We start from the raw sequence: 17,081 nt of genomic DNA on the forward strand, positions 1-17,081 counted from the left end.
ATGCCTTATTTCACTTAATTACAGCCCTAAAAGGTTACGTGCAACTTCATTCTGTTTAAGTGCACTAGAAAAAGCCTATGTGAATCTATTCATGGAATTAAAAATCCCAATCCCAGTGTTTTTTTTTTTTTTCTCTGTTATTGTGTGTACTTAGTGTGTACTTATGTGTTTATAATATTTGTAAATAGCTACTATTTAATTACTAGAATCACTTCTCCCTGCCTTCCTCGTTTTTACTCATGACTACTGGAGAAAGCAAGAGGAACAATAATAGTATCAATAATAGTACTAGAAGAGAGAGGAGGGATAAAACCGAGCAGCAGAATAACTACAGCCATTTAAGTTTAAATTTTAAAGGCCAAATTAAGATATTCAGGGAGGAGGTTGGGAGATGTAGCTCAGTGGTAAAGCACCTGCCTAATATGTGTGAAACCCTGAGTTTGTTTTCCAGCATCACAAAAGGAAAGGAGGGGGAGAAAAAAATTTTTTTCGGGGGGGGGGGTTATTGTGTTTTTTTGCCTTTGGCCAGTGCGCTGCCTAGGAGTTTTGTGGATGGGCTTCAGTAGCCTATAAATTCCCTAAAATTGTATTCTGAATTGTGCACCTGAATCTTTTTCTGGGTTTTATTCCACAAGAAACTTTAAACATTTTCCTTACATTGTGGAATAAAGGTACTAAACTAAATTGACAGTTAACTATAAAAATAGGTCAGTGGAATGTATAAATGTTTTTAAAAATAGTTAAGTGAAAGTGGGTGCTTCTCCTGAAGTATGGTACAGATAATTGCATCTCTTGCAATAATAGTAATTATTCAATGAGTAGCGCGTAGCAGAGTAGTTAGAAGCTTATATAACACTGGCTCTGGATCCAGGTTATATAGGTTTAGATACCAGTTCTGCCAGTAACTAGTTTAAAACCTGGATCAAGTTAAATAACTTCTTCCTGCCTTAGTTTTCCCATCTCAAAAATGGGGAAAATAATGGTAGCTACCTCATAACTCATTTAGAATTCCATAAGTTAGGCCTGGGATGTAGCTCAGTGGTAACATGGTAGCTTGCCTAACATACAAGGCCCTGAGTTCAATCCCCACTACTACCAAAAACAAAAGTTCCATAAGTTAAACATGAACTTATTTATTAGTACTATTAGTGTACTATTAATTACACATGCATAAAATTGATATCCTTTTCTCTAGCTCTTTCGCTGGGAGGAACAGAGTTGTTGTGTTTCCCAGGCTTGCCTCAAATACCTGGGCTCAAGCCTTCCAAGTATCTGGTACTGCAGGCATGTATCAATATGCCTAGCTGTTCTTTAAAGCTAATTCTTTAAAGCCCTTCAGAAGATTCCCGTGTTTAGAGCTAGGAGAAATCAGGACGTGGAAATCAGAGTGTAAATAGAAATTGAACTCTTCTGTTACATGATCATGTATAACAATTATCTTCATTCCTTAAAGTTCCCCCAAGTACTATTACAGTCCCATCAATTACCTTATTTTCAAAAGCAAGCAGCCAAATGATTGTCTCAAGGGTGAATCTCACTTGTTACAGTTGAGATAAATGAGGCAAAAGACTTGGGAATTTGTGTGACTTGACTATGGAACCACAGGGTTTTTATGATGCCTGATTTACTCCTGTGCCTAACAGTTTATTTAAAGCATAATGCTAAAATTAATCAGTTCACAAGTGGCTTGGCCCTTTAGGAAAGTATTGTGTGGTATTTTAATGTGCATCACTTATGTGGTAAACGTGAAGTTCTCTGGCTCAGTCACATTTCCTCCCACAGCTTTGAGCTGTGGGTTTTACTGTTAGAAGGAACTTTGACAGGTCTTCACTCTTGTCATGATATAAAAGAACTAAAAGTGGTTGGAATTGTAAGCCGTGACTACATTGTTATTAGAATTATTTCCTCACTTAAACATTGTTTAAAAAATCTAATAAAATAATTTCTAAGAACTCATTGGAGTGGACTTTTGTTATCTCCATTGTGCAGTTGGTAAAACTGAGGCCCAGAGAGAGAAAAAACTAGCATAAAGTCAGTAACTGGCAGAGAGCTGAGACTGCAACTTATCAACGCCTCTGCTCTTAACTACTTGGCCAGGGTTTCCCATTTACTGGTGTTTACTGTAGTATTGTTCTGGGAAGCATCTCCTTCCTCTTCCTCTAAACTCAGAAATCTTGCCATAGATCAACCTAAGTCTGCCTTCTCCTGTGCTGTCGAGGGCATAAGGGATCTCTTTCTAAAGGTACAAAAGCTACTTAAGCAGAACCGGTTTTTTAATCCTCCAATACGGTCATTTTCCCAAATACAATCTGAAAAAGGGAATTAAGTGAACATTAAGAATTTTATTTCTTGAATATTGTGAGATGATAATCTGGTACTACTGCAATCATAGGGGTCTTTAAAACGTATAAATCTCTTCCCTCCAGACTACGATATTCCATATTCCTCTTCGATAGCCCCTCACGTGTCCAGCATGCTGCCCACCTGTGATGACTTGAGTGTTTGCAATCCCTAGCTCCCCAGTGTCGCCGCACTCCGTGCTCCGCGGGCTGTCGTTGACAGGGTGGGATCTGCAGCTGAGGGAATCTGAATTATTGTGTTCACTGCGCAGACAAAGCTTTCCAGCTTCAATCTTAGAACAAGGGGCACGGGGCGGAGGCACAGGCAGAGTTGTGAACTGGTCGATCCCCTACCCTCCGGCTCCAATCTACAGCGACTGGGGAAGCTCTCAGCAACTGCGGTGGCGGCCGAACGGCCGGCAGGCGTGCGCACGCGCACCCGCGCGCGCCGGCCGTCGGTCACGTGGCCCCCGGCCAGGGCTCGCGAAGCCGGAAGTAGCCCCGGGCGCAAGGAGGCCGCGGGAACCCGCTGGCGGTGGCGCGGCGGAGACCCGGCTTGGTAAGTGGAAGTGGGGCGGGGGCTGTCGGAAGGGCCGAGGCCGCGCGAGCCTCGGGCTGCGGGACCTGCCGCTCCAAGCGCCCCCGCCCCTTGTGAGGGACTGGGATGCTGAGTCAGAGCGGGGACGCGGCGGTGCCCGGCATAGCCCCGCACGGCCCGAGGCCGAGTCTCTCCAGACCCTGGCTGCGCGGACACCGCCTCCTGGTGCCCGGGGCTCCCGAAGCCGTGGGGAATGGTCGTGCCGGCCCTGTCCCCTCCATCTGTAGTGGCCCGCGGCTAGTCCTCTGACTCGGCAGCCCGGGGCCCTCCCAGGTCCCAGCACGCAGAGGACGAGCCGGTGCACGGTACCGGGTCAGGGCTCCGGCCGTCGGAGGAACGGCTGCCTCCTTCCCGGGAGTGGGACTCGCCGCTTGTTACCTTCTTTCCACGTGTTGATAAGATTGGTAGTTTTTTAAAAGGACTGATTTTTCAGATGATTAAAAAAAGACGTTTCTCTAGGGTTTCAGTGATGTTAACATCAAAGGTTGACTCACCGGAAGCTAGAAGCAGAAGACGATTTTAATACACACAGAAAATGCAAAGTCCCAAACGATTGCTTCCTTGTTGACCAGGCTTACGGGTTTATTTTCTAATCCATTTCCCGAGTTTTTAGTAGGTAACCTCAAAGCAACTCTTCCCCGTAATTGTTAACAGCATAACCAAAGACCCAGCTTTGTTCACTCCCGAACCTCTAATGTAATATCTAATAAATGATTCACACAGTGGTAGAGTTTGGAAATCCTGGAACTTTGTCTGTAGGCCATGTCACCAAACCTGTTTTCATCCTAGGTAACTTACTTTCGTTTTTTTGATAGTGAAAGGAAGTAGACTTAACACGACATCGCTAGTAACAAACATACTTGTTGAGTGCCTCTTGTCAAAAATTTGGAAAGATTTATATAGCAAGCACCTGGTGGGTGTGCTGAGTCATGTTTCATCATGCTGTTACCGTGGGGTTATTGGAAGATAATTTCAAAATGCGTTTCCCATGATCACTGTTGGGAACCCTATTTTATATCGTTATATGAAGAGAGCAGAAATCTAATCTGATTAAGTGTGTTTATGTTATACACTAGGAACATATAAGTACTTAATATGCCATTTGCCATTTAGTTCTCTGAAACAGCAAGGTTACATTAATTGGGGAAGTTTTGCATGAGATATTTGAGTTCATTATAAGTCTTGTGTGGAATGTGGTAATTTACAGATGTGTTATTCCTTATTTATGAAATGGGAATCTTTATTGCTGATTTCCAATAAATTGATGTATATAAAATACATGAATTAGATGGGTGTTAAAATTATATAAATACATCCCAGTACACAAGATATTGGTGAGATTTAGACCCCTGGCCTTTCTATATATACCTGACCCTGCTTGTAATATTGGCAGTTATTAATTCATTATGGAATTCCCAGTCCAACATACTGTCTTTTGGTTCTCCCTTACTGTGAAGGGATATTAAGATTATGTTTTGATCTGACATTATAGCAGGTTTAAGGGAGCATGGTGGGACTAGTGTACATGCAGTGTTAACATACCTCACTTTTATAACATGAAGCTCGAATATTTTTAATAAATTTGTAGTTCAATAGTTTTCCAGTATTAAAGGACAGGCTAGGGATGATGGTTACTTTTAATTTAAGAGTTGGTACTGGCATATGTGATTTATGTACTTGGAGGTTAGAGAAACTGCCCTTAAATAATTTCAGAAGAGTCAGTACTTCTCAGGAATAATAATTAGACCTTTTTATTATGATTGTCAGTCTCTGTGTAGATGAAATTTTAGATTATAGAAATGCTATACAGTGACAATTGTTTCCATTACTGCTAGCCTGCCCTTGAAGGAAACAATGTAATTTTTTTATATTTCTATTACATTGTCTTCCTTTAAAGTTTTTATCTTTATACTTTTAAAATATAATGTATCCTTGATTAATCTTTCACAATATTTAAGGAGCTATCATGCTTATTAACAAACATAAAAGTAGAAAATAGATGTTTCTTTCACACCTGTGATGTAAATTGAATTAAATATATAAGATATTATTGGGTAACTTTTTTTCCCAAAGCCCACACAGGATTTTAGTCTATAATATTGCTAGAAACTTAGATTTTTTACACTGACCATAAATTTATACATAAAATTTATCAATAAATAATGGATAGATTTCCCCCCCACCCCCCTGCTTCAGGGATTGAATCCAGGGGTGCTTAACCACTGAACCACATCCCCGGCCCTTTTTACTTTTTTATTTTGAGCAGGGTCTCCCTAAATTGCTTAGGGCCTCACTAAGTTTCTGACGCTAGCTTTGAACTTGTGATCCTCCTGCCTCAGCCTTCTCAGCCACTGGGTTTATAGGCATGGTCTACCATGCCTGGCAAATAGATAGTCTTACTTGAGACTAAAATTAACTAACATTTGTTTCTTAACTTTATTATTCTCTTATACCATACCTGTAAATCTTTTCTCTTCCCTTAGTGTAACAAAAGAAACACCTGACCAAGCCGAGATGCAGAGCACTTCTAATCATCTGTGGCTTTTGTCTGATATCTTAGGCCAAGGAGCTACAGCAAATGTCTTTCGTGGAAGACATAAGGTTGGTACAGTGAAAATTGAAATTCTCTCATCACTGTATATTTTTTTTTCTGAGAAGCACTTTAATACTAAAGTGTTTGACTTGGCAATTTTGATTTTTAAATGAATTTTGTTGCTATTGAATGTTTAGTTTGTGTCAGAAGCAGGGAATGCATCTTCCCATTGTTGCTGGCAGAACCTGTGTTACAAAATGGAAAAAAGTTACGAGGTTGATTGCAGAGAGACGGGGGAAGATTAGTGTTGTCCCTGTTGATTCTGTAACCAACCTAGTTCTCTGATGGTAGTGAGATCACTAAGAGGACTTGAAGTGAAGGGAAGCATATGTGCACAGTGGAGGGGAACCCACAGATTATTCTGATCTGTTGTACCAAGGGTTCATGTCCCCTCTAGAACAGCATCCCACAAGGTAGATGGTAGTAAAAGGAGATTCTCAACAAGGATTCTGGGATTAAAAGGCTATGTCCTGGTGTGAGGTAATCAGAATCTAATAGTGGAGTAGGAATAGAAGGGCCAACCCCAGAAGCATTTCAAGGACCAAAAGGATTTTGTCAGATTCTATATTGGAAGATGAAATTAAAAGATAATTAAAATAATTTAAAATTAAGAAATCAAAGATAATTAAAGCTTCTGTCCTGGGAAAGAAACTAGAAAAATAATGGAGTAAAAAATTCCTTTATAATGCAAGTAACAACTAGTTTTTTAGCTCTACAAATTTGTTTTAAACTAAATGGTGTTTGGAGCCTCCTCAGTTCTTATTTTCAGAAACAAGGGTTCTGAACATTTTGGTAGGGAGGAATTTCTTTCTGTTTCACTATCCCTGTGAGATTACCGGTCATTTCTGTCAGTGTCAATGAGATAAAAGTACACTGGGGAGGGGGCTGTTTCCTCTGGGAAGAGACTGATTATGAACAGCCTCTATGGCTAACAGAGAATGAATTAGAAGTGTCATATGGACAGCTTTCAGGATTTTCCCCTCTGATTCTAGAATTGTCCATAGGCTCTGGATCCTTATGTAAGTTCATTATGATCAATCTTAGATATTTCTTAGAAATTGTTTTTGTTTTGTGCCATGAAGAGGAGAAAACAGGTAATACCATAGGATTTAGCATTGAAAATACATGTTGGTCTTTCTTTGTTCCAAATTAACAAATTTTAATGATCACTTGGTATGTTTTAGGCATATAGAGAACTAATGTGTAGTCCTTACGCACAGTTTCAACTTAGTATCAAGGTGGCATTAGGAAGGACATTAATTAGAAACTAATGGTGTGACAATCAATAGTCATAGAGATTGGGTGAGACATATTTAAAGTACCTAGCATTAGTGGATGCTTTACGTATTGTCTTCTTTCCTTACTTAGATACTGAGTGTCCTTCGTGTAAGTGCCTACACGTAGTATATCTTCAGTGTTTGTTGAATGAATAAATGAATGCGTGAGGACAGATTTGATTACCCTAAAACAACCTGAAGTTCTTCAAAGAAATTAAAAAGTACTTTTTCTAACTAAAACTAGAAGATTTGAGAGAGATGAATTGACTTAAAAGGTCGCTAAGACCCAGTTTAGTATTTGGTTCCTAATAGTCTTCCCCAGGGATGTGTATAGAGAAACCATGTTTGTTCTTTTTTTTTTTTTTAATTTAATTTAATTTTTTGGTAATGGGGATTGAACTTAGGGATATTCAACCAGTGAGCTACACCCCCAACCCTATTTTGTATTTTATTTAGATACAGGGCCTTACTGAGTTGATTAGCGCCTCAGTTTTGCTGAGACTGGCTTTAAACTCATGATCCTCCTGCCTCAGCCTCCCAAGCCACTGGAATTATAGGTGTGCACCTCTGTACCTAGCTGTTCTTTTTTTTTTTTTATGTGGTCCTGAGGATTGAACCCAGTGCCTCACATGTGCTAAGCAAGCACTCCATCACTGAACTACAACCCAAACCCCATGTTTTTGTTTTGTTGCAGTACTGGGAATCGAACCCAGGGCCCTGTGCTTGGCAAGGCAAGCACTTTACCAACTGAGCTATCTCCCCAGCCCTCCAAACCCCATGTTTGTTCTTAGTGACATCAGTTTTAAATATTTAGGGTTGTACCCCTATTCCTCCTCACAATCCTGCTTTTCTTTAATAACCAAGTTCTTAATAATCAAGTTCTTTCTTTTTTTTTTTGAGTGCTGGGGATTGAACCCAGGGCCTTGTGCTTACAAGGCAAGCACTCTACCGACTGAGCTGTCTCCCCAGCCCCAATAACCAGGTTCTTAAGTGTACTATTTCTTATTCAAAGCATGTTACATAGTCTTTCTCTTTTTCATTAAGTTGCCTTTAACTAATACTGTGTATGAGTGGGGGATATGTGTGTGATAACCATGGCAAAGTTGAAGAGAGTTGCAGGAAGGATATGTTGATCTGCACAAATGTATTTACACTATATATAGATCTCTTAAGTATCATTCGTGTATGCTTTGATTGATGACTGTTAAGGTGAATAAAGGGAAAATGATGCATTCCCAAGTGTATCCCACTAATATCACCGGTATGATAGACTACAGACATTGAAAAATGATCAAGATGAGTTCATTGAAACATTGTTTTACTTTCCCTACTTATTCCTCTGTTAGAATTCTCCTTATTTTAGGCTGAATTTGAAACAAGTGTCCTTACAAAATATTTCCTTTGTTAGTTGATACATAGATTTGGCAATACATTTATCTTGGCTGAAAAATGTTAAAATAATGTATAGTTGAAGTTTAAATAGTTTTTCTCTTTTCATTTTGTCTGAAAACAATAAATGCTCATTTTTCTCTCAAAAGAGTACATTGTCTGTGTATTTAGTGTGACTAGGACAGCAGGGATCATGGGAGATGGGATTATAAAGCAGCTAAATGGTTTTAAGAAAAAGATTATTCAATCATGGAATGAGGGGAGGATGATGGCTGTGAAAAACCGTAGAGAGGGCTCCAAAGCAGGAAAAGCTCACAGATCCCAAAACCAAGAGTTGTGAAATATCTTTAAGCCTTTTTTTTTTTTGCAGTGCTGGGGATTGAACCCAGGGCCTTGTGCTTGCGAGGCGAGCACTCTACCAACTGAGCTATCTCCCCAACCCTCTTTAAGCCTTTTTGACCCTCAATCTCAAAAAGAAAATGATTGTCAACTTGCTTCTAGGAAGTTTAGCCTTGGATAAATAGGGAAGAAAAGACTGGCTACCCCAGAGCAAGGATTACTGATGAGAATGAATAGCAGGAAGTGCGTGAGTCTGGAAGAGAATTGAAGGAAGGAAGCTTAATATGAATAACATGGAAGTGTGATAGTCAATGAGATTTAAGCTGTTTTACTCCGCTCTTGGGACTGGTGCCTCATGCATGCTGGGCAAGTACTGTACCACTGCTATGCCCCCAGCCCCTTAAGCATATTTTTGGTAAGCTCTGGGATTCCCTACTAGCTACAACTCTGCATTGTAATGGCTACCTATTGATCTACTTCAATAGGTCATGAAAGAGTGAGTAAGGTACAACAGTACATCATCATTAGGGAAGAGGAAATGCCCTTGATCCTCTAGAGAGGGTCTGTGAAGGAACAGCCTGCCCTAGGCTTGTAGTATGTAGCTGCTCTGGGCAACAGTGATATAATTCAACCAGGAAGTCCATTTGAATCGCCTTCTCCAGCTCCTGCTTACGCGCGCATGCACGCACACACACACACACACATATCCACACTCATTACCAGGAAATATTTCTGAAATATTAATTGCATTGAGATTTTTAATAAAAATTTCATAAGTAGAATGTAATTTTCACATTGTTCCTATGTATTCTTTTTACTTCTTTAAAAGTATTAGGCCTTGCAGAAACCCTTAGTTTCAGTTTCAGTTTCTTATCCTGAAGATGACTTCATTTTTAATACTACAAAGGCTTTTTATCTTCTGATGTATAAATCATAATTAAATCTCATAATATTAAAATAACCTTTCCAAAATTCTAAAATGTACAGTTTGAAATATTGAATAGCCAGTTGACTCATTTTAACTTTTTGTAAAATGTCAGGACTTTGTACAAATTACCTTTATCTAAAGGATGTGTAGTATTTCATAAGAAATATAAATTGTAACATCTAGCACTAATGATGCACATCTCTCTTTCGCTCTTTCTCTTTAGAAAACTGGTGATTTATTTGCTATCAAAGTATTTAATAACATAAGCTTCCTTCGCCCAGTGGATGTTCAAATGAGAGAATTTGAAGTGTTAAAAAAACTTAATCACAAAAATATTGTCAAATTATTTGCTATTGAAGAGGAGGTAAGTAGACAAGCTTTAGTTATTCTTGTCATTGTGTTTATTATAGTTGTGATTTGGAAGGCATAATCTGATATTTAAAAATGAATTTTAAAAACTGGAGAAAATAAGGGCTCATATAACCACATATTCTATCCCCAAGAGCCTTTTTTTAAATATATTTTTTAGATGTTGGTAGACCTTTATTTTGTTCATTTATTTATATGCGGTGCTGAGAATCGAACCCGGTGCCTCACACATGCTAGGTGAGCACTCTACCACTGAGCCACAACCCCAGCCCCAAAAAATTCTTAGATGTAGAAGTATAAATAAAGTATCATATGAGTGGAATCAGAAAAAAGTATCAGAAATAAGAGGGTTTAGAATTTGGTTATCAGTATTATTATTCAAAAAAGAAAAGTAAAATTAAATTGACATAATTATAAAAAGAAAAAAGAGAAAGTGAAACAATACAGAGACAACTTTGCAGAAGAATAAGAATTCTAATAATCCAGAAATGACTCTGTAAAGTCTATTAAAAGATTGATTTGAGAGAGAAATAGGAAAAGAAAGACTGCCATTAGGAACAATCCAGAAATAATTGAAACATCTATTTTAATCTTTTTAGACATTCATAAGTCATCAATAAAATCATCCCTTTTGAAAGTTTGATAGTTATATCCCATGTCCTACTGATTTCATTTTTAGTGATTATTTCTTAGGAACTAATCAAATGTAAATTTTAGTTATGCACATAAAGAAGTCAATACACTGGTTATAATAAAGACTGTTTAAAAAGTTAAATAAGTTAAACTGGATACAGTGACACACTCTTTTAGTCCCAGTTATTCCGGAGGCTAAGATAGCAGGATAGCGAGTTCAAAGCCAGCCTGGGCAACTTAGCAAGACCCTGTCTCTTATTTTAAAAAGAAGGGGAAGAAAAAAAAAAGTTGAATAAGTTAGATGGTGTGATGTTTAGTTACCTATAGTTAGCCAAACTCAAAGTTAAGAGCCTTGTCTTTCAGATTGCCAGTTCTGCCCCAAGACTTCTGACACCACTACAAAGGAGTTTGCCAAACTGCACAGTCCCCACAAAACTGCTCTTACTTAAGACTCCAGCTTCAAGTTCACAGACCACAGCTTTAAATTTGGAAGTTCCTATAACTCTTAAATTTGGTAATTTGTTAGAATGTAAAATGATTTACAGAACTCAGGAAGGTGCTATACTAACAGTTTTGCTTTGGGTTTTTTCCTTGTTATTATTTTGGGTAGTGGGGATTGAACCCAGGGGCATCTAACCACTGAGCTACATCCCCAGCCCTTTTCATTTTGAGACAGGGTCTCAGTTGCTTAGGGCCTTGCTGAGTTACTGAGACTGACCTCGAATTTGCAATCCTCCTACTTTAGGAGTAGGAGAGGATTACAACTCCCAAACTACTGGGATAACAGGCATGGGCCACCACACTGGGCTATACTTAATATTTTGTTACAGCAAAAGGATACCAATTAGACCAGCCAAAGGAAGAGATTCAGGGTGGGATATGAGATGGTTTCAAGCATGAAACTTCTTGTCCTCAGGGACACATCACCCTCCTAGCATTGATGTATGATAATACACATGAAGTGTTGCCAACCTGGAAGGTCCATCCAAAACTTTGGTATGCACAGTTTTTTTACTGGGTTGCCATTACACATTGCCTACATTGCTGACCTTTAATCTCCAGTACATTCCATAGGTTTGAGAGAATTTCTGTAGTCTCCATTTCCTCTGGAGTGATGCAGTGTGTCCTAAATCTTCCGTCATAATTACATTGTTTTAACTTTCCATTGGCTGAAGCTCCCAGATAATCCAAAGCACTTCTTTCAGACAGGATACTTCAGGAGCCAGAAATGACTTCACAGTTACTGAGAACAAAAGCCAGAATTTCTTTAGTGAAGTTAGTTCTTCACTATACATTAATTAGTGCAGAAATGAAAAAATTTTACCAAAATTTTAACTACCTGGGAATATACTTATATATAATGTTATATAAATAAATCACAACTAAAATAGATAATGCAATATGATCTTCTATATGTAATATGATATGTAAACATTTGTTATGTATCTAGAATGAGATTTGATCATAGAAAAAAGACTGAAAGGAAATATACCAAAATGTTAACGTAATTATCCCTGGTTGATAGAATTATGTATATTTCCCAAATTTTCAACAGTCAGCATATATTGTTTTTCAGATTTGCCAGATGCTGTGGCATATACTTGTAATCCCTCTGACAGGGACTAATACAGGAGGATCACAAATTTAAGGCCAATTTAGCAAGACCCTGTCTGTAATTTTAAAAGGGGCTAAGAACCAGATGCAATGGTACATGCCTGTAATCCCAGCAACTTAGGAAGCTGAGACAGGAGGATTGCAGTTTCAAGCCAGCCTCAGCAACTTAGGCACTAAGCAACTTAATAAGACCCTGTCTGAAAAAAATAAAAAGAACTGGCAATATAGCTCAGTAGTAAAGCACCCCTGTGTTCAATCCCCAATGTGGCAAAAAAATGATAATAATTTTTTAAAATAAAAGCAATCGTTTTTTTAAAAATATTTCTCCTTTTTTTCCCATTACCACTAAATGGTAGAGAAATTTAAAATGTTTTATAAAAGTGTTTTGGGGCTATGTAGGAAAAATTACAAAAGGAAGAAAGAACTGACTGTGGTAGCATACACCTATAATCCCAGCTACTTGGGAGGCTCAGGCAGAATGATTGCAAGTTTGAGGCCAACCTAGGCAATTTAGAGAGATCCTGTCTCAAAAAATAAAAAGGTCTGGCAATATAGCTTAGTGGTAGAGTACCTCTACGTTCAATCCCCAGTACTGGAAAAAAAATAAGTGTGGCGGCGGGGGATAAAGTGTTGGAGATGAATCCTGGATTTTAAGACTTTAAAATTTTCAAGTTTCTAAAATTGGTGTGCATCTTATTATAATTGTGTATTATGTTGTTTGATATTTTTCCCTTTAAAGCTATTATTATATTGATGGTGAATCAGTGATACATTAAAGTCAAAGTTTAAAAGCAGACCATCTCAGATGTGAATGAGCAGATCATAACTTTAATGCAAGAGCAACTGCTCAATTATTCCACCATCCATTTGTGGTTTTTTTCTTTTGTTTTTCTGTTTTGTTTTGATTTGGTTTGGTTTTTTGTTTTTGTTTTGTTTTGTTTTGTTTTGGGTAGTTGTAGGTGGACAGCATGCCTTTATTTATTTTATTTTTTAATGTGGTGCTGAGGACTGAACAGTGCCTCATGCAGGCTAGGCAAGTGCTATGCCACTGAGTTATAGCCCCACCCCACATCCATTTGTTTTTAAGGATAAGACTTCATTCCTCAAAGTAAAAGTACTTGTCATTAGAAAAATTTCAAATGTTTAAGAGATTTGTTAGAAGTACCATTGTTCTCAGCGTACTACTATGCATTAGAAATTGAAGATAATTTTAACAACCATTTAACATGGTAACAATGATTTTGTAGTTTAGATTTAGCCCATTTTCACTGGTTGGTTTTCCAAAACAAGTCTGACTTTCTTACATAATAAGAATTTGGAAGGTTTTAATCGTTATATGTGCAAGTCAACAAATATTTCAGTGGAATCCAGGTGAAACAATTCAAGTGCCTTCATTATCATAGCTAATTCTACCTTCAGATGAAATCAAATAACAGGATTGATGGCTCATGCCTCTACCAATTACTCAGGAGGTTGAGGCAGGAGAATTGCAAATTCAAGGCCACCTCACTCAGCAGCTTAATGAGAACCTGTCTCAAAATTAGAAATAAAAAATGGGCTGGGGAAATAGCTCAGGAGTAAAGCACCCTGGTTTAATCTCCAGTATGGGAAAGAAAAAAGTAAGTAAAAACAAATAAAATCAGATAAGTACTGCAATATAATCAAATCTTTTTTTTTTTTTTTTTCACACTGATTGCCAAACTGTGATAATTCTTTTTTTCCAGACAACAACAAGACATAAAGTACTCATTATGGAATTCTGTCCATGTGGGAGTTTATACACTGTTTTAGAAGAGCCATCTAATGCCTATGGACTACCAGAATCAGAATTTTTAATTGTTTTACGAGATGTGGGTATGTTTGTTTGTTTATATGATTTTGTGTGTATGTGTATAACATTTCATGACATAAAAATTTTTAGAAATTTCCATTCAAAATGGAAGAACTTTATGTCATGCTTTGATATGATACCAAAAGCCCAAGTGCCTGAAAGAAAAAAAAAAAAAAAAAAACAGATAAATTAGACTTAGTCAACATTTAAAATGTCTGTACTTCAAAAGATAACAAGTCTGTCATCCCATGGATGAGAGAAAACTGTTTGCAAATCACATACAAGGAATTTTTATCTGGACAACTCAACAATAGAAAGACAACCCCAATTTTTAATTGGGCAAGGATTTGAATAGATATTCTCCCAAAAAGATATATAAATTGCCAACAAGTACCTTAAAAGATAGATAACTGATCATCATTAGTTATTAGGGAATTGGAAATCAAATCCACAATGAAATACTACCTCCTACTCCCCTAGGGTGACTAAAATCAAAAAGATAAAAACAAGTGTTGACAAGGATGTGGAGACATTAAAACCCTCATACAAGACTGGTAGGATTGTAAAATCATACAGCCACTTTGGGAAGCAGCCTGGCAGTTTCTCAGAAGGTTAAATATAGAATTACCTTATGATCCAGCAGTTCTACTGCCAACTATATATCCAAAAGAATTAAAAACATATCCATACAAAAACTTACACATCTGTGTACATAATGTTATTATTCATTTCCAAAAAATGGAAACAGCTCAAATGTCTATCAGCTGATGAATGGACAAAAACATGGCATATCCATCTATATGATGGAATATTACTCATTCTTAAGAAGAAATGAATTAATGATACATGCTAAAATATAGATGAACCTTGAAAACATGTTCAATAAAAGAAGCTGGACACAAAAAGCCACAATATTACATGATTCCATTTATATGAAATATTCAGAATAGGCAAATCAAATAGACAATAGAGAAAGCAGGCTAGTGATTGGGGAGGATAGAGTTGGGAAGTGTCTGATAATGGTTATGGGATTTCTTTTGGTGTGATGGAAATGGGGTTTTATTTTGGGCATGATAAATGTTCTGAAATCAGTGGTGATAATTATACAACTCTGGACTGTATTAAAAAGTACTGAATTGTACACTTTAAAAAATGTTAGGCTGAGTAAACCTGTTATTTATTTTTAACATGGCAATCCAGGGAAATGTTAACTTTTTTAAAAGAAATGAACCCAATATTTGAGGAATGGGAAAAGCCCAGTTATAAGGAAAGTATAAAATTAATGGGAATTCTTATACTTGACAATGAAAGTAGAGTGGAGACCATTTAAGGATTAAATGAAAGTGAAATAATTATTAGTATGCTACAGCCTTTTTAATCAAATAGATATTGTATATAATTGGTGCCTTCCTAAGTACACTGCTAGCCCTGTCTTTTCTATATTTGTACATTGATACCCCTAAACTTAATTTTATATGTTGCATTTGGATATTCTTCTATCAGCTATCACATGTTTCCGTGACACTGCCTGTCACTTAGCTTAATTTCAGTGGTCACCTTAAAAATAAAATGGGCTTTTGAAAAAGTACTAAACATATAAGAAATACATTTTTATGGAAACAAATCAAACACCTGCCCTTTTACTTTTTTGTTACTTTACTGAATACAATTTAATTTTTATGCAATTTGCCCCCCAAGGTAAAGAAATATAAAGGTGAAAATTTGATATCTTTCTGGGAATCTTTATTATTCTTTTTTTTTTTTTTTTTTTTTTTTTTTTTTTGCAGTACTGGGGATTGAACCCAGGGCCTTGTGCTTACGAGGCAAACACTCTGCCAACTGAGCTATATCCCCAGCCCTATTATTCTTAAGATATACACACACACACACACACACACACATACCAAAAGCAATTCTAGAAATCATGTGCTTAAGACCATTTTGTTACATTTTCCTGATAGTATTTAAGGGAGATTGGAGCCCTCCCTAGACCTTATTGGTTCTTATTCTAAAACTCCTTACAATTGGAAAATGAAGGGTGTATGTAGAATCTGTTACTTTAAGTGAAATGTTTTTGCACCAACTTATGGAAAACATTATTTGAATATGAGTGTATTATATCAATGAATTTGAGATATGTGTGTACACATAGATACCCACATGAATGAATGAATCCTTTGTTTTATATTTACTACCAAAGTGGGTGGAATGAATCACCTTCGGGAAAATGGAATAGTGCATCGTGATATCAAACCAGGAAATATCATGCGTGTCATAGGGGAAGATGGACAGTCTGTGTACAAACTTACAGATTTTGGTGCAGCTAGAGAATTAGAAGATGATGAGCAGTTTGTTTCTCTGTATGGTACAGAAGAATATTTGGTAAGTTATATATCACTAGTCATTTCATTTTAAAAAGCTAAATATATTGCAAATATAATTGGGCAATTGGTCAACCCATTCATAATCTACAAAATGTTATGTGTAATTTTTATAACAAAAATTGAATTTTCTATTCTAACAAATATGGTATATAGGATTTTGGTTCCTGAGAGCACTGTTTTTCTGTTAAAAATTCTTAGAAGTTTTGTAGTACCCTTAAATCTTTTAATTTTACTAAGGTCATGAATCTTTGTTGAAATAAAAAGCTATCTGTACCCCTCAAGAAGCATCTAGCCACTAAAGGATACTATTTTTGGATCCAGAGCAGTTAATACATTACAAGCCTGTTATCATACTATTCCCTTTAGAGCAAAATTAATTATATTTCTAAAACAGAAAATTATATTCAGAGGGACTTGGTTATTGAAAAACCACAAGGCCTATTTTACATACAAAATGAAATGCCTCTATAAATACCTAACTTGAAATGCCAGAAAGCTAGAAAAACTTTTGGGTTGAAAAGGTTTATTTAGGTGTGTTTGTGTAAAGTTAGTAAGATTTAAAACACTTAAAATATTACTTAAAAGTAAGTATGTGGGCAAGTCAACCTCAGTAAAATCCTGTTTCTAAATAAAATACAAAAAAAGGGCTGAGAATGTGGCTCAGTGCTTAAGCGTCCCTGAGTTCAGTCTCTAGTATAAAAAAAAAAAAATGGTAAGTACTTTAGGCATATAGCTTCAAGTTTTATGTAGCTTTCATTAATTGTTCATGGCTCTGAGGGTCTTGACA

At 36.9% G+C, this 17,081-nt stretch overlaps 1 protein-coding gene across 1 annotated transcript in view; it reads left to right on the forward strand.

Annotated features, from left to right (window-relative positions):
* Positions 1-2,774: 2,774 nt before the first annotated feature.
* Positions 2,775-17,081, forward strand: part of TBK1 (TANK binding kinase 1) — a 41,554-nt gene continuing 27,247 nt past the window's right edge. Inside the window, 5 exon segments of the mRNA XM_079139683.1 lie at positions 2,775-2,898; positions 5,421-5,538; positions 9,687-9,827; positions 13,804-13,933; positions 16,111-16,292. Of these exon segments, the coding sequence (XP_078995809.1) occupies positions 5,452-5,538; positions 9,687-9,827; positions 13,804-13,933; positions 16,111-16,292 (540 nt within the window). The 5' untranslated portion in view covers positions 2,775-2,898; positions 5,421-5,451.

The sequence above is a fragment of the Sciurus vulgaris genome, assembly GCF_902686455.1.
Source record: "Sciurus vulgaris genome assembly, chromosome: 5".
NCBI classification, from domain to species: domain Eukaryota; kingdom Metazoa; phylum Chordata; class Mammalia; order Rodentia; family Sciuridae; genus Sciurus; species Sciurus vulgaris.